Below are 21,967 nucleotides of genomic sequence, written 5' to 3' on the forward strand. Positions count from 1 at the left end.
GGCACCCGCCGCCCCCTGGGAGCTGGCTGGTGCTACCCCCGCGCCGTCGAGCGGCCCCGGTCCCCTGTCCCCGGTACAGCACACCCTCCCCGCGGTGCCACCCCGGCTCCCCTGCCCCGGGCCTGAGGATCCTGCCGCGGAGAGCCCCGAGGGTCGGGAGAGTGCGGGCGGGCTGTGGGACCACGGCGATGCTCTGCGGTTTGACTTTATTAGCCCGAGCCGGGTGCGGGGCCCCTCCGGGAGCGCTGTGAGGGCCCCGGAGGCAGCCGCGACCTCTCGGGAGCGGGGCCCGGGGCCGGTGCTGCCGGGAGAGCTCGGGGCTCCTCCCGGGGCTCTTCACCCTCCTCCCCGACGGGGAGCGGGGAGCTGCATCCCGGACTGGGGACAACGAGAATTGTCTGGGGATGCTCCGGGTCTGGCTCCCTGCCCGGAGAGACGGACGGGAGGACGGGCGGCGAGTGCAACAGAGCCGGGGGAAAACGGGGAGCACCGACGGGCGGCGTGCCTGCCTCTGCGCCCTCCTCCATCCCTCCCTCCGCCTCCCCGTCCCTCCCTCACTCTCTGTTTGAGCCCTCCCTCCGGGGCAGGACGAGGCGGGCCCGCAACACCGGGTCCCGGAGCGCGGCACCGGGCACGGGACACAGCGGGGCGAGCCGGGCAGAGTGACCCCAATGCCATCCCCCTTCCCCCGATATCACGGCCACGCCGGTCCCACGGCGGAGCGGCGATGCCCGACCCCACGGGCACACGCACAGCCTCGGCCGCTCGCACCCCGGCACACACTGGCGGCACCGGACACGCGGTCACAGCTCCCCGTGGCCGGTGTCACCGCGGGTCCCCGCGGGCTCCCCGTGCCACCCGCAGGGCGGGACCTTCCATCGGCAGCGCGTGTTTTACGTGGGGCAGAGCACAAACCCTTCACCCCCAGCTTAGCACGCCGCGCTGTGTGATCGACATCAACAAACACAGCCCCACACTGCAGTTAATTTAATTCCACTCTTCCCGCCCCGAGCTACAGCTCCCTTCATTTTCATTTTTCCTCTGAATTCCCACAACTCAGACCTCTTTGATTTCCAGGTTTAATTAACAATGCTCATTAAATGAATTTTTATTCATTTCTTTTAATATTACCCTGCCACCTGTCTTTAGGAGGCATGGGCTGATCGTTTATTCTAATTTATTTCTGTTAAAGATGGCATTTAAGGGTGGGAGGAGAGATATGAAGAGGTATAGAGGGTTGATCCATTCAAATCTTTTCATCCCCCTCAAATGCTCTTCAAGGACGCTGCTCCTGGAAGTTCTGTATTTATTTTCCACCAGATCCATTTCATTTGCTAGGAAAAATTGGATTGGACATGCTGTATTTTGCAGTTATGTTCCAGTTCATTCTTAATGTCCCTCACTCGTCTAGTGCATATAATGTCGAGTCTTTATTCATCTAAAAGAGGTGAAACTGTGCAAAATGCAGGCAGGAAGGGCTGGGAGTCAGCCTGCCCAGGACAGCAGGCAAGCAGGAGGATGGTTCCTTGCAGCAGCTTGGAGGGAAGCTGTGTTTCCACCCAAAAATGAGAGCAGAGGAAACCTGCAACACTGGCAGACAAAGGGAAGGAAAAACAAAAGGCAGAGCTGTCCCACTGCCCCTCACGGAACATGCTGGGCAAACTGGGGTCGTGGGAACACATCAGGCTGGGGCAGGGCCAGGCCAGCCTGGAGCTGTGGGGCTCTGAGGGGGTGTCACCCTCCCCAGTACAACACAGCAGGGCTCAGGAAGGAGAAAAGGAACCTTGCAACAGACTCTGGGCTTCAGGAAACCCCCAGGAGCTCCCCTGCCCCGGCACCTTCTCTCACCTTCTCTGGGAGCACAATCACCACCTTCCCAGCCCTGGTGTCCTGCCCAGCAGCACCCTCAGAGCCCTACAAGAAGCAGAATTGTCCTTGCAAGATGTCCAAGACCTGCCTGAGTCCTTCAGTGCCCCAGACCCTCTGTCCAGCACCTGTCTGGTGATGAGGGCAAACCAAACCCTGGGCCTCTCATGGACAGGAGGCACTCATTAAACCATAATGAACAATTGTTCACTTTTTGCTGTCCCGAGGTCCCAGCAGGGCCCAGGACTGTCACACAGGGGGTTGTCAACACACTCTCCCAGCAGCTGCCTGGGTTTGTTCCTGGTTCATCCTGGCCAGGACAATTGCTGGGGTCACCTGAGCACAGGAGGTTCAAGCACAGCTCCCTGATCTTTAGCATCCCTGTTTAAGGATCACAAGTCCAGCTGTGCCACCCCTGCTACATCTCATGGCAGGAGGGAGGGTGCTGCCCTGGGTTCTGGCAGCACAGCGGCCAAATAACTTTATGAAATATTTAATTTTATTGCCAGTGCTTTTAGGGTGAGATGAATAAATGCTGTAAAATAACATATACCACGGTCAGGTTTGCAATGGCATTATGACATTTAAACTGTCAAAGAGAAACAGAATGTGGATCTGCTCCTCTGGGGCCTTGTCCATCTTGCAGGAGCACAGTGAACAATCATCTTGCTCCTGGAGAGCTTGTCCTGGTGTTGGAAATGCACTGGGAGATAAAGCACAGTTTGCTTTGGGTGCTGCTGGCTGCAGTCCCACTCCGTGCTGGGATCTCAAACACTGGCAGAGAGGGGATGTGAGATGATGCCACATCCACCTCTCTGGCACCAAATCATCAGTACCCATGGATGCCAGCTGCCAGAGGCAGAACCTGTGGTTGGGCTTGCAGAGCTCGGGGTGGCTGAGGACATCCTGCAGCCTTTGAAGCCTTGGCCAGGCTGCCAGGGCAGCATCTCCCTCGCGTGGGCTGGGCCAGCCGGGCGTGCTGGTGCCTGTGCACTGGCACACATGGAGCCAGAGGAGATGCCCACGTGGCACGAGGCTTCCAACAGCTCCAGTGCCCTCCCCTCCTGAGCATGCAGTGCTCATGTTGTTAGCACTCAGTCCTGGGGAGGCAAAACAGTCTTTTTGGGGATGCTCTGTCCAGGAATGTTTGGAAAGTGCCCTGGGACAAGAGAGCAAAGAGGAGATCTGCCCCCTCCACTGGCATTCAGCCTGGTAACTTCCCAGAGCCACATTGGTGTCTCACCCCTTCCATTGTCAGCTCAGATCTGTGAGGGGCTCATGAGGAGCATGTTTTGTTTCATGCAAGGAAATAAGTGCATGACAAGATATCAGGGTCCCAGGGAGGGTCCAGCTCTGGCAGGGCACAGCTGGTCCTGCCCACACCTGAGGGGACTTTACACCAAAGAGTGTGAGAATGAGGTGCAGATGCTCCTCTCCAGGCACCTGTTGGTGGCCAAACCCCACTCCCTAAGATGGGGAAGGATAAAACAGGGTTCTCAGTTTGTTCCCAGGTAATCTCTCAGGAAATGACAGAGCAGCAGCCAAAGGCCTCTGGGTTAGGACCGTGCTAGTGCTGGAACTGCAGGCACAGGCTGGATCTCTGGTCAGGTGTTGGAGCTCCAACCACTGCCCACGGGAATGAACCATGGCCAAACCAGATCAGCTGCCCACAGCAAGCCCAGCACTGCACTGGGATAGCAGAACATCCTCCTGGTGATACAGGTCATATCTCTCATTAGCACTAATTAGTGGCTGTCATTAATGGGAAGCCCACACCCCTGACCAGAGGCAAGAGAGCTTACAGGACTGGGAGCACTTGAAGGTAAAGGCTTTGAGGGTTTGGGTGTTTTTCTGACAGCTTTTCCTGCTGCTGTGTCCCTGAGGTGCAGGGATGCGTTCCTGGCAGGCTGAGGAGCCTCTCCCAGCCCAGCTCCACAAAGTTCTGCTCTTTTCCAAGGCCAGGAGGCTCATTTGCTGGTTTGGCTCGCACCGCTCTGCTGGCAGCACCTGCCTTTGTTCCAACTTGCACTGGCTGCTCAGGGCTGAGCTGAAAAGATCTAAAGATACTTTCCCTGAGCAGCAGCCTCCTCTCCAGTTGTGTAAGGCACTCGCTCTAATAAAGCAGCGAGCCAAAAACACAGCGTAAAGCAGGAATACACCCAGAGCCAGCCCTCCTTTTGAGCAGCTTCGTGCTTGATTTTCCCTTGATCAGACGATTCTCAGCCCCCTCCAATGAGTTCTGATCAGCGCCTCGGGCTGGCAGCAGAGCGGTCCCGGCGAGGCAGCAGCTCCCAGAGAACTCCTCGGCTGACACCTGGTGGAAAAGCGGGAGCAGGGAGCGCGGCTCGGATCAGCCTGAGCCTCTGCAGCCACCCTGCGCAGCCGCTCCTCCTGGGAAACACCCTCGGGACAACGCGGGACCCCAGAACTGCAACTGGAAAGCCGGTGCTACAAGAGGTTTACTCCACGGTGCATGTGGCTCTTCTCTTCTCTTCTCTTCTCTTCTCTTCTCTTCTCTTCTCTTCTCTTCTCTTCTCTTCTCTTCTCTTCTCTTCTCTTCTCTTCTCTTCTCTTCTCTTCTCTTCTCTTCTCTTCTCTTCATCAGCAGGAGGAGCTCACCCATTTTGGCTTCCACACCCTAAATGGAGCAGAGCAGACCAAATCCTTCACCTTGCAAGAGTGGAAATCTCTCCCTGTACATCTCATCCTGGCAGCGAGAGGGAGCATAGAAAATCCCATGGATGTACTTCGTGCAAGTGTTTGATGGGGCAAAACCTTGCCAGCACTACTTGCTTTGCCTGTTTTCTAGGTGTGAACTTGGGATGATGGTAACAGTGGAGGATATTAACTGGGGGATCCTCCAGCAGCACAGCATCTTCAAGTCACAAGTGGTTATTCCCAGTGCTATCAGTAAATAATAAAGCTTTTCCCATTCCTGCCTTTTTCAGGGTTCTATGTGTAGTTAGTAATAAGTGCAGGAGTCAGAGAAAATAAGGTGAAAACCTACAGGGCTTACTGTGACAAAACTGTGACTAACAGGAGAAGCAAGCATCCTGTCAGGGCCCTGGGCAGAAAGAAATTCCAGCACTGAGGAGTTTAAAAAAACAAACTGACGAAATATCTTTAATAACAAAACAGGCTGTTTTTACAGAGAAATCCTCACAACAGGTCGAGCAAGGGCAAGGTGAAATGTTCTGAGGGGAAGCAGTTCTGCACACAGATGTGGACAGTGCTGATCATGCTGGGCGCTGCTGCATCACTCCAGTTTTGTGAAGTTTGGTCATTAAAATGGGTTTTTTTGGTGCCCATCTGGCAGAAGTGCTGAACAGACCTTGTGCAGGTTCATTTCCCACCTGGAGTGCTGCTGGCTCCTCTCTGCTCAGCCAGACACTGTTCCAGAGCTGCCATTCCATACAGATTGGCCCAGTCCGTGCCCTGGTGGGACAGGATGACATCCCTGCACTGCTGGCTGGCTCTGGCCAGCTCCACCAGCACGGCCTGGAACGCAGCGACCAGCTCACAATCCACAGAGGCTGGAGTGACCTGGGACAGCAGCTGTGCCATTCCCTGCAGCCAGCGTGCCCCCAGAGCGGTGTGTGGCAGCCAGGGGAGCAGTGGCACACAGCCAGCCCAGGCCTGCATCCCCAGGAACCAGAGCTCAGCGATGTCGTCCCAGGCGCTGGCGTAGGCGGGGGACACGGCCAGGGCCAGCCTGTCACTGCTGGGGTCTGCCTGAGCCACGTGGGCCTGGCACAGGAAGCCAATGGCAGCTCCAAAGAACTCCTTGGCCCGTTGTGTTCCCTGGAGGGCTGGGAGAAAAGGAAATCAATGTTACAATGTAGTTCACCCACTCAGAGAAGGGCCCCGTGGAGCAGAATATCTTCCTGCCCTAGAAAAATCTCTTCATCCCAGCACGCCATGCTGATTATTTCACGTATTCCTTGCTCCTGAACATTTTTGGTTTATTGTGGGATCTCAGCACCTCAGGACTGAGGTGCAGAGAGGCCGAGTCCACCCTTGGGGGGCTCGGGAGTCCTGGAATGTTGCCAGAAGTGTCTGGTGGCTGGACTTTGATCCTACACGGGAGACGACACCTGTATGAGGATGGGAGGATTTCACTGGGGTGAATGGTGAAGGGGTAAGTTAATTAGAGTGTGAAACACAGGGTTTAAGATTTCTGTACAGGGGGGTCTAAAGAAGTAAGATGGAGGAATTGGGGCGTGTCCTCTTCTTCTTCTTCTTGGCCTCCATCTTCTGTGGTGATGTTGGCACTTTGGGATTGGTTATTACTAAAAGTGCACTGGTTAATAAGGGTAAAAGGTATTGGGGAAAAATGATAAATATTGTATACGTAATTTCGAGTATAAAGATAAGTGACCGCCCCGTGGGCTCTCAGTGTGCTCATGGCTGGCTGCTGTGCAGACCTCTGTCGGGCCAAGAGAAAATCTTTTAGATAAACAATTAATAAACACCGAGACCGAGAAAAGATCTGAAGCCTCTTCTCGTCCTTTGAAGCACGGGCTATCCAAGGCCACCCCGGGCCTTTCCAGGTCACCCAAACAGCCCAGATTCCGGCAGTTTATCACTTTTCTAATGACAAGCTGGACCAGTTTCCCTTCTATTTGCTTTGTCCAGCCCAGACCTGTGGCTCTGCAGCCCTGGCACTGCCCACATGCCCGGCCCCAGCTCCTGGTCTCTGCCCATGCAGCTTTGCCAATGGCAACTTCCTTTACCTGCTGACCCTGCCAGGATCCTGGCCATCATCAGGCCCAGAGTGGCAACGTTTGCTGCCAGAACCAGGTGATGCTTCTGGGGCAGCAGAAGTGGAAGAGACTTCAGCAACACATCCATCAAGGAGGAAAAGGTTTTGTCACGCCTAGAGAGAAAATCAACTCTTTTTGACACATTTCCTGAGCAGAGCCAGAAGCACCTGAGAATGTCACGGTTAAACACAGCACCAAAAATATAATGGAATTGGGGCTGAAAAAGGAATATTCCTTTTCAGCATGGCAGGTTAACAGATCCTCAAGCTTGATGCACATGGATCCAAGCCTGAGGATCCTCCAAGCTTTCTTCCCACTGCCAACCTCAGAGCCAGCCCCCACAGCTCTGTTACCTGACCAGGTCTGGAGCAGTCACAACCAGGTTAAGGAAAATCCCACACATGGTCTGCAGACTCATCTCAGTGCTTGTCAGAGGTGCTGGGGCCGTGGGCTCGGAGGTCAGGACCTCCCACTGCTGCAGGAAGTACTCACACAGCAGTGCTGGGGCCCCTTCAGCAATGAGGATGTCCCGGGGTTTGTCCTCTGCTGTCAAATGGCAAAAGCCAGGGAGCAGAAATCTGGAAGGGGAAAGAAACTGGGAGCATGAGGTAGAATGGGTCTGAGCCCTGCATTTACATCCATCTTGGGGGAGAAAGCCCCATGGAAGTGGCACTGCAGGGAGAATGAAAATAGAATAAAATATTTGAGCAGGTTTGCACTAAAATGCAATAAATGTGTGCTGAAAATGCTCACCTCAGAGCATCCTGGGGTAAGGCAGAGCCCTCAGTGCTGACCAGCTCTGCCTGGGGAGGACTCTCAGCTGGGCTGCCCTCCTTGAAAAGCATCCTGGCATAATCAACAAGGAAAGGCAAGAGCTCACAGATTTCCTGCTTCAGGGAGGATGTCTCTTCTGCCATCCAGGCTCCAAGGACTCGAACAGAGGCAAAGATGAAAGGATCTTGCAGCTCCTCCTGTTTAACCTGCATGAAGAAAGCAAAGTGACACATTATTGTCACTGTACATCAACTACCACAGGTCTGGAAATCACAGTGGAACAAGAGGGAGAGTTTGCTCCACACAGAGCCACCCCCACAACCTGCTCTTTGTTAACAGCCCTGCCTTACCTGTCTCAGGTAGAATATTACAGCTCCAAATGCCTCCTCCATGATCCTCATGAGCTGCATTTTCTGCACGTTTTCTAGCAGAGGGTTCTCCTCCCTCAGGCACTCCTGGATGCCCATCTCCATAAGGACATAGCAGGCTGTCACCACTTCCTTCTTGCCCTCCACCTCCAGGGGATCTGGCTCCTCCAGGCTCAGGCGAACCTCCACACAAGCCAAGTTCACCAGCAGGGCCAGGAACTTGCTGCCAGCTCTCCCTGCTGGGATCCACTCAGCCCCACAGGCCTGCACGAGGCTGGCTGCGAGCTTCAGAGCGGGGTCCCGCTGGGACTGGCTGAGTTTGCTGCCCAAAACGTCAGCCAGCCCTTTGTAAAGCCTGCACAGGCACTCAGAGCCCTGAGAGCTCTCTGTGAGAGGATGTGACAGGGGGATGAAGCGAGGCAGAACCTCACACAGCTCAAATTTGGTCATGTCTTCAGCCTTGAGGAAGTCACTGGAGAGCTTGCTGAGCACAGCCAGGAGCTGTGGAGCATCTCTGTGCCAGCACTTGGCCTCTGCTACAGCCAACAGCCCCACAAGCAGTGTGAGGGCACGCTCAGAGCCATGACCACCGCTCAGGTAGGCCTGGCACAGGGCAGACACTGTCCCTTTGGTCACCAACGCCCTGGGGCCCCTGGCTGTAGCCAGGATAGCACTGAGGCACTGGTACACATCATCAACCATGGATGTGCAGTCTGGGTCACAGGGGGACAGCAGAATGTCATTGAAGGTCGGGATTTTGTTCAGGATCTGGGAGTGCCCAGCTAGCTGTGGGTCGGTGCAGAAACAGGCCAGCAGGGTGAGGCCGAGGGCACGGAAGGTGTGCGGGGGGCAGTCGGCTGGGGGCTGCTGGGAGATCAGCAGGCGGGTCGGGAATGTGAAACCGATCGCATCGAAGATCTGGCGGCGGGTCTTGGCATCCACCTCTCCGGCTCTGACTGCTTTGGTCACCTACGAGGCAAAACAGGAGTGAGAGTGAGCATAGCAAAAGGAATTGGTACATGCACAAGATGGAATTGCTACAAATCAGAAACCAAACCAACTTTATTTAGTGCAAGGAAGTAAGCACTGAGCTGGCACTTGCTCCAGTGCTAATCCAGACATTTTTACATGTTTCAACAGTGTGGCAGCACCGACTGGCTCTCCACACACCCAGGTCAAGGCCAGGCTCTCTTGCTTTGCTGAAGGGAACCCCAAAACTCTGAAGCAGCTTTGCTCTGAGCTCCCAATCCCCCTTCCCACATCCCCCGGGCACTCCCGTGTTCAGCAGGGTGTTTGCCCTCCCCTTTACCCCCTCCGGAGGCGATCCCGCCGTTCCTTACCAGGAGCAGCGCTGCGAACTGCTCGCTGTCGTTCCTCGGGTCTCTGAGCACACTGAGGCACCGCTTCAGCGTGGCGAGCCCGTCCCCGGAGTCCGAGGCCATGGCTGGGAAGCGGGGCTGAAGGACTAGAGGGGAACGCGGGCAGGCTTCCCTTGGCCCCTTCCCTCACGGCTCCGGCTCCTTCCCTCGGCCCCGTCCCTCAGGGATCCGGTCCTTTCCCGCACTGTTTCCGCTCCTTTCCCTCACAGCTCCGCTCCTTTCCCTCGGCCCTGTCCCTCAGGGATCCGGTCCTTTCCCGCACGGTTTCCGCTCCTTTCCCTCACAGCTCCGCTCCTTTCCCTCGGCCCTGTCCCTCACGGTTTCCGCTCCTTTCCCTCACAGCTCCGCTCCTTTCCTTCAGCCCTTTCCCGCACGGTTTCCGCTCCTTTCCCTCACAGCTCCGCTCCTTTCCCTCGGCCCTGTCCCGCACGGTTTCCGCTCCTTTCCCTCACGGCTCCGGTCCCTTCCCTCACGGCGCCCCGCCCGCGGGCGCGCGCCGCCGGCCCCGCCTCCCCCCGCAGCCAATCCGCGCGCCCCCTCCGCGCCGCCGGCCAACCGCGCGCGGCCTTGTTGGGCGGTGCCCGAAGCCGCCGCCTCCGCGCGGAACTGTGGGCAAATCACCTGTGGCTGCGCGGCCTCCGCGCCCGCCCCGCCCGGTGCGACCGGGAGCGGCGGCGGAGCGAGCGCCGGGGACTCCACAGCCCTGGCACTGCCCGCACGGCCGGACCCAGCCCTGGTGCCGGCGGGCGGCGGTTCAGCTTCCGGGTGAGCGTGCGCCGCCATGGCCGCGGGGCGGGAGGCCGCGGTGCCCCCGGGCCCGCCGCGCCGGAGCCCCGGCCGTGCCCGGCGCCCGGTGCCCGCCTGAGCTCGCCGAGGAGCCGCTGAGGAGCCGCCGAGCCTCGCCATGCGCCCTTGGTACGTACGCGCCGGCGGCACGGAGCGCTGCGCCTCCCGCGGGGCCCGGGCCCGGCCGCGGGGGCTCCGTGCTGGGGCTCCGGCCGGGCAGGAGCGGGCACCGGGGCTGGGGCGGCGGAAAGTTCCCTCCAGGACCTGTTGGGTGAACGGGCGTGTGTTTACACCTTCATCCCCGTGAAGTTTTGCTCCTGTGTCTGTTCCTGCTCTGCTGCGGACGGTTGAGTGCAATTCCTCGAGGTGTAACCAGCTCTGGGTGTTTGCGGAGCGCTGCTGGATCCGGCTGGGACAGCGTTCCCTGTGACAACATTCCCTGGGACAGCATTCCCTGTGTGTGACAGCATTCCCTGTGTGACAGCATTCCCTGGGACAGCATTCCCTGTGTGTGACAGCATTCCCTGTGTGACAGCATTCCCTGTGTGTGACAGCATTCCCTGTGTGACAGCATTCCCTCTGTCACAGCATTCCCTCTGTCACAGCATTCCCTCTGTCACAGCATTCCCTGTAGCAGCATTCCCTCTGTCACAGCATTCCCTTTGCATTCTCAGAACTGGCCTATTTAATGCCGTTTAGTGCCTAATGATGCTTTCATTGCTCCCTTAAAATAGATACTATTTATTACCTGTGAAATAATTAATGTTCTCCTACCGCGTCACCTAGAGATAATTTGCATTCAATTAGCATGTAAGGCTATTAAATAGCCTTTGGCATTAGAAAGGCAGAGAAGTTTGGTGATCTCTGCCCTGTGGAGCACAACAAGAAGCAAACCAGGGCGTTAGTTCCCAGTTTCCCAGTGTTGCTGTGCTGTCATTTCCCTGTTTGTGGCTGGCACCAGCCAGCACGGACGTGCCTGTGGTGACATCTCTGGGCAGATGTGCAGGGGTTGTCCCTGCTTGTGTCATCCTCATGCTGCTGCTGGGTGTCCAATCCTCAGGCATATATGAAATTGGAATTTCCTAAATGCCTGTTTGGATACCAGTGGACAGCTATTGTGATATCAGATGAAAAATGGGGTCTGGAGGAGAAAACCACAAAGGAAAGGCTCTCTGCACTCAGCACTGGGAGCTGTGCCACTACAAATTTCATTTTGGTATCAGGCATTGATAGTTCCTTAGCAACAGCTGGACTAATCCCAGCTGATAAGACATTCCTTTTCCTCCACAAATGCTCTGTTCACGTTGCACTCTGGCTGGATCCGTGCAGGAACGTTTCAATTGCCACAGGATGTTTTGTGTTTCACCCCCTGCGTGTTTCTAGAACCCTGCTGCTGCCCACAAAGGCCATGGAGAAGAGGTTGGAAGCCAAGCCCAGCATCAGCACCCGGTTCCTGTCCCGATACTGCCTGGGAAGAGCTGTGAGGGAGCTGGGAATTCTGCAGCTGCTCTACCTGTGCACTTGCCTGTGTGCCTCGTGCTCCTCTGCAGGTGACTCTTCTGTTCTCTCTGGGACTCTGTCTGTGGATTTTTATGCTCTTTATCCCTCTTAGTTGTTTAAAACTTACTCTGAGATAAAAGTGAAATGATTTACTGGTAGACATTATAGGGTTGGTTTTTTATTGGTTTCCTTTTTAATTTTTTTTTTTTTTTAACTGAGAAACCAAAGCAGTTGTTGTTTTTTTTCAAACCAAACAAAGCACCACCCTTAGCAGCTGCTAAATGAGCTCTCAAAAGTGTAGTTTGTATCTCAGAGAGAGCTTTTTTCTGACCTTAATTTTTGACAAAGGGACAAGTGATAATCTGGAAAATAATTTAATTTAAGGAAATCAACCTGGAAAGGCAGGAATATTTTTTAGCCCTAAGATGTTTAATGCTCTTCCCAAGAGCAGTGTGTCAGAAGTCTTTATTTGCCTACAGGCAGTGGGTATGTTTGTTTTTTATTGTTTCCTGTTCAAACTTGAGCAACCAACCTCCTGCTCAAGTAAATAACAAAGTTAGTGGCTTGGATGGAAGTTTTCCTCTAATGGATTGTGTGATGTTTGGTTTGGGAAGGGGGTTGGTTTGTTTTGTTTCCCAGTTATGTGGACATGTGCAGCGTCCCTGCTGTGTTGCTGGTCCTTCCTGGACAGTTCCCAGTGGCAGATTTGATTAAGCTAATGAGCTGTGTGATTTTAATCAGCTAATTCAGACCCTGGAAAAACATGTTTGTATTCCTACTAAGGGCTGTGTGTTTGAATGATGAGTGTTTCCTTTTCAACTGAGCTTCCTGCCTGCATTTCCTGGCTTTAGTAATTTCTTGGAAGTTCAGAGTTAGAGCTCCTAGAGGGTGTTCTAGACAGTGTTGATGTGTTTAAGGGCTGCTCTGCTTGGAAGAGTTAAAGCCAGGACTCAGAATTGTTAAGATTGGAACAGTGCAGCTCTGAGATCACCAATTCCAACTGTTAAATGAGTGAAGAGTCCATTAAATTAAAGCTTTTGCGTGTGCAGAAATAAATATAATTATATGGGCATAGCTACCCTGATGTGGACGTTTTTTCCATTGCAGAGTTTTTGTTATTTTGGGCTTGTTTGTGAAGCTGAGGAGGAGTTCTGGCTGCCTAGAAATGAGCATGGTCATGTGGAGTTACACAAGGGGGCTGTGTTGACATAACTGACTGAGTGACTGTGTGGCAGGTTTAAAAAGTCCACAGAGTCAAGTCTTTAATCATTAATCTGCTATCAGGCAGGATTAACTGCCTGGGCAAGTCTGTAAACCTGAAGTTATTAATAGAAGCTCTGTGTTCCATTCCCCTGCAGCTCAGCAAGGCTGGGAGCTGCATCCCTGGGACAGGAACTCCTGAATTCCAGGGAAGAGCAGTTTTCTGCACTGATGTGACAAAAACAGGATGGAAAAGTGACTAAGCACTCCCACTGTGCAGGTGTCTTGTGACTTGTGTGGTGCTGAGCTTAGGAGGGAACTCATCCTCAAGAATGTTTCTACTTTCCACAAATGACTGCAAGTGTAGCTTTTGTTTTCTCCCAGGGCATGTAGAGTTGTCTGAATGTTTGATGCCCAGCAAAGGCCATGGAATTTGAAAATGCAAAGTGAAAATCAGTATGTCTCTGTGGAAAATTCACATCTGGTGTGCTGGGAGTTGCCTGTTCACTTCTGTCATTCCTGAGAGTTATCTGAGTTCTAAGCTGTCCATGTACAGCAATTCAGAAGAACATACTGGCTAATTTCAAAGAAATATGTCCCAAGTGGCCATTAACAGAGTTCTAGAAATGAAATGTAGCCAAAATATTATTCAAATCTTGTTTTAGCAGTGTGTTAAAAGAGAAGCAGAATGTTCTCAGCATGGCAGTGTTGTGTCATCCAGGCTAAGTCATGGCTCTGACATGCTGAGATATTTTTGGGGATCCAGGCTTTACATTTGAGATAAATAAATATAATACCTGTGTTATGTAGTGATTTGTCACAAGGGATATCTTCCCTGGGAACATTTTTCTTTTAAATGTGCCCCATTCTGTGTGTGCCCCAGTTCCAAGCCTGGTACTAGAAACTGCTGCTGAATTTCACTGCTTCCATATCAAGCCTTAATTTGAGTGGTATGTGTGAGCCAGGCCTGACACATGAGGAGAGATGGATGAGCAGTGATGGAGGAGGAGGAGGAAGGATTTTAGGGATGTGGGAAGCAGCACATTTCCCTCATGCTCAGGATATATTAGCAACAGTGATTCACCTTTAACAGAAAGGGAATTTTACAGGCAAAACAGATCTGAGTGGATGAAATCCTATTGAAATTCACAGGGGTGGTGTAATTCTTCAATTTGTTATTGTTTCTCCAGGTCTGGAGAGAGTGTGTGTGCATACACATGGGTTTGGTGTGTACACACGTTCCATATTCTGCTCTAATTCCAGCCCCATCAGGTTGGTGCCAGGAATTTCTCCCTGCTGTGACTGTGACAGTGCCAGTCCTGGTATTTCAGGTGTGATGAGGCTGGCAGCTGCCCTGGGCACACAGATTCCCTGTCTGCTCTCTCTCCAAGGAAGTGCTGTGTGTTGATGAGGTGTGACAAGGGTGCTGAGGTTTTTAAAAATCCTGGTATCAACTTCTCTTCTTCTCTTGCTGTTGAACATTTGCAGAGTTTCTTTTACACATTTCAGTGCTCTCCCCCTTCTGCACAGTGGTGGGTTCAGACACCCACAGCGAGCTCTGTCCCCATGACTTGGTCACTAAACTCAACTTCATTCTCAATCAGGATATTGTAATTTAAATTCATACTTTATTTTAATGGAGAAAAACGTTTCCCATTTGTGTTGTGTTCAAGAACTCCATTCTTGACAGGGAGGGAGCCAGATCTGGAGCATATTCTCCAGCTGCACAACTCCCATCTAGCAACACTGTTTGTAAAGTAATCTTCCAATGACCTGTTATTGCTTGGATGCTGAACACAGCACAGTGGAACAGTCCCATAGGTCATTAGGCTATTTTTAGGGAGTCCTTAATCTGCAGAGCTCTGAATTTTGGAAGCCTTTAATCCATTGATCCCTGCAAGCACTCAAAATTTTCATGCTAAGAAAAAAAGAATCCATATGCAAAGCAGTTGCTGCCTTACTGCAGAGCTGAGACCTGAAGTGACTTGACTCTTAACTGAAATTTTTGTCAAATGTTTGAGGGTTTTTAATGAAAAACACCATGGCAGGGTGGGTGGCAAGGCTTTGCCTTGCAGAACTCTTTTCTAGAACCTGTTAGCAACTTCCCAAGTGGAGCAAATTCAGTCAGAATAAGCAACTGATGTCAAATATCAGCATGGAAGAGTTAAAAATGCCTCTGTGCTGTGCACCAGGCCAGTGCCACTGTGTACAGTGTTTTCTTTCTGGGCAGAGAGGCAGGGCCATAACTGGTTAAAGAGCTGTGCTTGGCATTTTGGGGTTCAGTTTCTGGCTCTGATCTTGCTGTGTGACCTTGGTCCAGCTGCTCAGTGTGGGCATTATGGGCTCCTCTGAAACAGGAACATTTCTGTCGTCACTTCTGCTCTTGGAAAGGATGGTGGTGGCTTAGGTAGGAGGAGCAGATTGCTCCTTCAAATCTTGTGTAAGTGCTGGATAGTGAGGCCAGGTAGAGATTTCAGAAGTCAGATTTACTTTCCTGTGTCCCAAATAGTGATGAGATCTATTACCCACTGCTTTAAAGGACTGAGAATTGTCTGTTTGTGTTCCCTCCTCTTTCCCAGATGCAAACTGGAACGGATCTAAGTGTGAGCTGGGGAAGATCCTGCTTGGTGGCCGTTTGACATCGTGGGCAGGTCACCATTTGCAGCTTCTGGAGGGGTTCCACACTCTGAGCTCCTGTCAGACCACTTGCTGCCAGCACCCCACCTGTGATGCCTTTTGGTTCTTGGAGAATATGTGCATCCAGGTGAACTGCACCATGCCTGGCACCTGTCAGGCCAACAAAACTGGCTTTTCAGATTCTGTTTTGGTGTTTTTAAAGAAATCAAAAAGCACAGAGCACTTGTTAAACTTCCATGTGGAAGGTGATGGGAAGACTTGGAGTCACAAGTGGTTGGACTGGGATATCCGTGTCCAGAGGAAGAAAAGACTGAGGAGATCCTTGCAGAAGTGGAGGTTGGCAGATGACAGGGTGCAGCTCCTGAGAAGGGATCTGGCAGAGAACTCCAGAAGCAGCCAAAGTGCAACAGAACACTTGAAGGATCAGGTCCTGAGGCACCTAGTGGCAGACAGAGCTGCTCCTGAGAAAGAAAAACAAAAGCAAGACTTGCTGAGAAATGGGCAGAATCCAAGAGAACTGAACCCCAGAAGCCCAATCCTTACTAAGAGCAATAATGTGAACAGGTCACAGGATGCTGATGGTGACTTGCCCCAGGTGAGTGATGGGTGGGGCAGTCTGGGACAGCTGTTCCCCTCCTCAGTCTGGCTTTAGGTAGATTTTGACTTGGAACTGATGGGATAACTTTTCAAGTTACCAATTTTCAGCCTCCTATCAACAAGGCACAGCCAGTGGTTTGGGTTTTTATTTGGGTTTTGGGGTGGATTTTTTTCCCCTTTTCTTAGCTGGGATAAACTGTGTTGAAGTGGGAATGTAAGGCAGGATGGAGTCTCTAATAATGCTTATCCTCTGTATAATCACACAGTGTGCTTGCCAGATGAGAAGGAAAGGTGACATGTCAGTGGGAATTATATGAGAGCTGAAAACTGTTACCTGTAAAAGTACCTGTTCAAATCCACACAATTAAAAAAGCTGTTTTCATTTAAATACTGAATCAAGGCAGTTAAATGCATTATTTTATAGAGTCATGCATAGAGCTCACAGTGTATTTTGATGTCAATCTGCTTGCTTGAGTTGGCATCTTAATTCCAAATGTTCTCTTTTTTGAGGAGTGCTCCAGTTTCTCAAATCCTCCAAAGCTTACCTTGGCACTGGGTGAATGAAATCAGTTTAGTCTCTACTCCAAATACATGCAGTGTTAAGCCAGTACATCATGATGTTACAGAGAATTTGGCACATTTGAATTGTTAAGTGATGTTTGTATTTTTACATCTGCAAATGATTTTTGGAGCCTTATCTCAAAAATGCTTGTGCACTCCTGATGGTGCAATATAACTCTACTTTGTTAAACTGCTCCTGAAATAGCTTTTGCCACGTTTCAGGGATTTGCCTTTGTACAAAACTGGTGCCTCTGGTTCTGGAAATGACTGACTTTTTCAAATCCTGGTTGCAGGTAGGGCTGTGAGTGCCTGAGCCACCACCCTGGAGCAGGATGTGGCGAGCAGCCAAGGGACACTGCTGGGCAGCCAGGGTGACATGTGAAACCAGGCACTAAAACCTGACAAATGTTGGATTTTCCAGAACCCCCTCAGCATTTGAGGCTGACTTGAGCTCAGATTTCTCTCTCCCCTGCAATGCTGCAGCATTTCCACCCTCCCTGTTCTTTCCTCCTCCTAGGAGTAGAGCTGAGATGGTGACCCCATTCTCTCAGCTGTCACACGTGTGAGGAGATGTCTTTGCAGCCACTTTTAAATGTTTTGTCTTGCTCTTGGGGAGCAGCTTTTACATCTCCCTACTTGTTCTTTTTGCAGTTTTGCTTTCCAGGTTATCCTGCTATTACAGTCCAGTGTGTGTCTAGTAAACTGGTTACAAATATTAAATTACACTGATAAATCAGCTTCTAAATGTTGCTCAACATGCAGGATTTCCCTTCTTTAGGAATTGCTCCCATTGTCATTAATGTGCACTGTTGGGTGCACATTGACATTAACCTTTCCACTGCTGGGGAAAGGTTTTTATTTTCCTTGATGATTTTTGCTAATAAGAAAGTCCATGGCTCTTAACAAAATGCAAATTCTTAAATATAAAAACTAAAAACATTCTACAAAAATATAGTGACATGATGGAATTCCTGGCATTTGCATTTTTGATGTTTAGGATGGAGTTTTTGAGGAGAAGAAAGAATTAAAATACCCACCTGGGCTAATTCCAGGATTATTGAACCATCCAACTTTACCTGCAAAATGCAAAGCCAGCTCTGCAGCTGTCCTTGCACTTCAAATCCAAGAGCAGTTTAATGTGAGCCAAGGATAAAACACTGGGGGCTGTGTTCCTGGGACATGGCCAGACCTTCCAGGAGTGAGGTATTCCAAGCTGGGACCAAAATAAAGTTACACCCATGCTGAAATCAATAGAATTTCTGGGCTACATTTGGCCCAATCCATGGAGCACATGGCTGGGTGTTTCCTGCTGTTATTTAGGAGGGATTGGTTGATGGGGACAGTTCTGGCTGTTCACACCTGAGAGCATCAAACACCTGAAGTAGGAAAGGAGATTTGAAATCAAAGTGCTTTTTCTGCTCTGCTGCTGCTGAGCATTGAATGTATGGAAGGTAAATATTTTCCTTTGCTTTCCTTCTCTCCTTCAGAGAGAAGGAAAATTATAGTTTTGGGGAAACGTTGCCTCTGTGGGTTTTAATTTTCCTCTTGCAGTTCTGATGGCTCCACAGCCATCTGCAATCACATTTGCTAATGTGCACTGAGCATTAATTTCTGGTTTTACTGTATCCATGCAATGGAACCAGGATAAACCACAGTGCATCCTGCTCATCAGCCCTTAACTTAGGGAGATTGGTACTTTTTCATTAAAGTGAGTGACAGGTTTTTTTCTGTCTCATTGTAAATTCCTTGTCAATTTTAAATTATAGCCACACATTTAACAGCCAGTCAGGAGAAGTATTTAACTGTAGCACTGCTGAGGAGCAGGGATGCTGCAGCACTGCAGCAGCTCTGCAGACAGATGGGAAAGGCGGGAGCAGGAGTGTTGCAACAGAGCCAGAGAACTCATTCCTGCCCTCACATCAAACCCACTGTTTGGCTCCTGCTGTCACACTTCCTGCAAGCTTTTCATCCACAAGGAACAAGGAAATGTCTCTTTACCACCAGCACTAACTCTGTAATGGTTTGTGACATTACCTACATTTTAGTCCTTGAAAGACTTCACAGATGTGGCACTTACTGCAGACAGCAAGGAAACCATCTAAGCTGAAAAGAGCCCATTTTGTGAGTTCAGACCAGGCTATTGAAATTAAAAAATAGAAGTAATTTCCAGGACAGAGGTATTTTTCTCTCAAGTAACTTGGGCTCAGTGTGGATTCTGAGGCACAGGGCTGCTCTAGTCCCTCTCCCAGACATGGGACTCCCAGACAAGGACACTGGGTTATTTGTCTCAGGCCAAAGGCATTTAGGGGTGGAATCAAAATTGTCTGAGGCTCCTGTGTTGACTCAGGCCAATGTGTCACTCCTCTCTATTTTCTAAGCTAATAAGATAGGACAGCTGGCAAACTTCTAGTCTCCTTGTCATTTATCCCCAAGAACGAAATAATCTGTTCTTTGCTTTAAAGAATTCAGAGTTATGGAGCAGAGATAAGAAATGTCTCAGCTTGCAAGCATTAGAGGCATTTTTGACTGTTGTGTTGCCCCAGGCAAAGCTTATCTAATTCCAGCTCTCCACAGACATTTGGCTGTCAATTAATCCTGAAGATTTTTGGAAGGAAGAGGATCTCTCTTAACTCTAAAGTGGGGGTTTTTTGGGAATTAAAAGTGAGTCAAGAAAGCATTCAGCTCCCTGAAAATATTGCCAAGCAAAGTGGGGACTCTGCTGTGACCAGCAGGTGAATGTGGATCTCCTGTATGTTTTTTGTGGCTCTTGTTCTTGTGACCCTTCTGGGTTGATTCTTGAGAAACAAAAAGTTGTTTCCCATAATGGTAGGAAGTCATGGGAACATTCTGCTCCTGTGCCTTTCCTAAAGAGTCTCACTTGGGTTCCTGCCTGGCTGTTCCCTCTTTCTCCTGCCAGCATTTCAAACTTTATCTTGAGGGAAGGGAGTCAGTACCCTTTGCAGTTGTCAGTGGGTGGAAGATGATACAGCTTGGGACATCCAGCTGTCCTGGGGCCACTGAGGAAGAGCAGCATGCCAGATTTTCCCTGCATAGATTCCAAAGAATCCATACTTCTGTTTAAGTTGAGCCCATTAGTAAGTAACCAAATAAAGGAAGACAGCTCATGTCTGTAACACCAACAAGTAGTGTTTGATTCCTTGGTACATACAGCTCAGATGTTAATCAAAGAATTGTTTTCCATTCTGTGAGCAAAGGGAGCTGAGATATGGTGAGAGGAAATTATTTGCCCAAGGCTGAAACAGAAACCTTGCAGAGAAGCCCTGAGTGCCTTCCCTGCTGCTTCTGGCTTGGCTGGGTGTTCAGTGTGGGCAGCACAGCTTTATTTTCACAACCAACATTTAGTGTTTTCTAAAGCCCAGCCCATTTACTGACAAGGATGTTGCCCACCATGATCTGGAGAGTTTTCCCAGTTCCTTTTTCCTGGACTGAATGCCAGCAGCATGGTCTAAAAGTATATTGAGTATATTTCCTCCAATATGAGCTTTTAATGACTCCTCTAATGGGCAGTAGTGGTGGGAAATCCAGCTCCAAAGCAATTTCTGAGTCAAAGATGGTAAATTGCTCCATTTTAAATATTTAGCAGATGTTCTCAAAACAGAGTTAGCTAAAACAAAAAGTGCTACACACATGGACTTCATGGTGGAGGGAAATTGTCAGGAGTATGGCCTGGTAGGCTGGGAGCTGGAATGGGGCTAGGTAAAAGGAATTTTCTGATGAAAGAATGGAAATTGTTCCTGCCACTCTGATTATTTTCAATCCAGTGGCTCATCCTGTGTGGATGTGAGCAGAGTTTGTGCCCTCCAGCTCCTCTCCCTGCCCAACAGCATCTCCTGGGGCAGGCATGCAGGGAGCTCTGTGTGTCAGCTCACCTTGCTTTGAAGAGTGATTCCAAAATAAATGTCCTCTTGCTGCAACAATTCAGTTATTACATAAAAATGCCATTGCCATCCTCCTGCTTCATGCTGGCCAACTGCATGGATTCAGGAAATCACAGCCAGAGTAAATAAACCCCAGTTTGTGGTCCCTGTCTTCAGGCTCTGTCTTATCCCACCTTTTTGTTCTTTTACCTCCACTCATTGCAACTTTGAACCTGGATCTTCTCTTATATTTGTCACATCAACAGCCTTGGTACTTAAATGCTGTAGCTAAATCTGGTGTTCAGCTGGGGTAGAAATGTCTGCTCTGGAGGAAGAACATGGAGAAACTTCAGAAAGAGAGAAGAGGAAGCTGTAAAAATTCCTGCTTCTGGAAAAACAAACCAGGGATTTTCCAGCCTCCTTAACTGTGGAGGAGCAACTTAAAACTGCCATTCAGTGTTCAGGTCAAACTCAGACAAGTTCTTCCTTTCCAGGTCCACACAGGAACATCTGCACCAGAATCCTCAGTGCTGGCTACGTTCTCCAGCCCTGTGGCACTGGACTTGACAGCTGCAGGGAAGACTGAGCAGCCTGGGCAGCCTGGTGATGCCCACCCTCAGCTGCCCACAGCCAGCCCTGTGCCAGTGAAAAGCACAGCAAAGGCACAGGCAGAGACTTCTGTGCCCAGTGGAGTGCCCACAAATGGCAGTGTCACTACAGCCCAGAGCAGCACTGCTGCTGCCCCCAGCACTGCTGCCACCACGCCAGGTGAGGACTTGGGGGGCTCCAGCAAATGGCACCTGCTCAGGCTTTTTCCAGCCACAGCAGTGTGGAAAATTATATCTAGATATATTATAAATAAATATAAATAATAATAATAATAAATGTTATATATATATATATATATGTAAATATATGGTGCCAAGGTACCATAATTATCTATATCTATATCTCTATATCTTCATCTTCATATCTATATTATTTATATATATATATAAAATAGATAAATATAGATAGATTAAAATATATAGATATATTATAAATATATCTGTAAATATATGGTATCAAGGTACCATAATTATCTATCTATCTATCTATCTATCTATCTATCTATCTATCTATCTTTTATATATACAAATATAAAGATATAGATAATTATATATAATATTTATAAATACATGTATAAATATATATATATAAATATCTATATATCTGTACAGGTATATATTATATATAGATATAGATAGATTATATTATATATAATATTTATAAATATATGTATAAATATATATAAATATCTATATATGATATAGATATATATGCACATATATAGATATATATATAATATATATTATATATATAAAATATGTATAAAAATATATAGATATCTATATATGTATGTGTATATTTCTATATCTATCCATCTATATATCTATGTCTCTATATATCTATATATATTATATATAGATTATATTACATATGTATAAAATATATAAGAATATGTATAAAAATATATAGATATATAGATAGTTATGGTACCTTGGAGAGAATACTGAGGCATCTGTGTCAGCACATGTGCTGTTGGATCCCAGTAATTCCTGAGGGTCTAGAATGGGACTTGAGCATCATAAATCTGCTTGTGACCAATGCATGTGAGG

General features: G+C 49.6%; 2 protein-coding genes across 2 annotated transcripts in view; one reads left to right on the forward strand and one right to left on the reverse strand.

The window, feature by feature from the left end:
- Positions 1-4,961: 4,961 nt before the first annotated feature.
- Positions 4,962-9,547, reverse strand: NCDN (neurochondrin). The gene is made up of 6 exons (XM_058819939.1): positions 9,112-9,547; positions 7,754-8,740; positions 7,383-7,609; positions 6,983-7,207; positions 6,600-6,742; positions 4,962-5,675 (listed from the first exon to the last, which is right to left on the reverse strand). The coding sequence occupies exons 1-6, from the start codon at positions 9,211-9,213 to the stop codon at positions 5,209-5,211; spliced, it is 2,151 nt and encodes a 716-aa protein (XP_058675922.1). The 5' UTR covers positions 9,214-9,547; the 3' UTR covers positions 4,962-5,208.
- A 343-nt stretch (positions 9,548-9,890) lies between these two features.
- The window catches only part of KIAA0319L (KIAA0319 like), a 31,169-nt gene continuing 19,092 nt past the window's right edge, over positions 9,891-21,967 (forward strand). Inside the window, exons 1-4 of the mRNA XM_058819934.1 lie at positions 9,891-10,065; positions 11,320-11,486; positions 15,216-15,868; positions 20,804-21,077. Coding sequence (XP_058675917.1) covers positions 11,345-11,486; positions 15,216-15,868; positions 20,804-21,077 — 1,069 coding nt within the window. The 5' untranslated portion in view covers positions 9,891-10,065; positions 11,320-11,344. The remainder of the gene's footprint in view (positions 10,066-11,319; positions 11,487-15,215; positions 15,869-20,803; positions 21,078-21,967) is intronic.

This window comes from Ammospiza caudacuta, chromosome 25, assembly GCF_027887145.1.
Source record: "Ammospiza caudacuta isolate bAmmCau1 chromosome 25, bAmmCau1.pri, whole genome shotgun sequence".
NCBI classification, from domain to species: domain Eukaryota; kingdom Metazoa; phylum Chordata; class Aves; order Passeriformes; family Passerellidae; genus Ammospiza; species Ammospiza caudacuta.

Excerpts from the sequence above, each read along its gene's own strand:
- NCDN (XM_058819939.1), bottom strand. The coding sequence starts at position 9,213 with ATGGCCTCGGACTCCGGGGACGGGCTCGCCACGCTGAAGCGGTGCCTC. Across the intron at positions 7,208-7,382 it reads TTACCCCAGGATGCTCTGAG|ATTTCTGCTCCCTGGCTTTT; the intron begins GTGAGCATTTTC and ends TTCCCCTTCCAG. Across the intron at positions 6,743-6,982 it reads ACTGCTCCAGACCTGGTCAG|GCGTGACAAAACCTTTTCCT; the intron begins GTAACAGAGCTG and ends TTTTCTCTCTAG.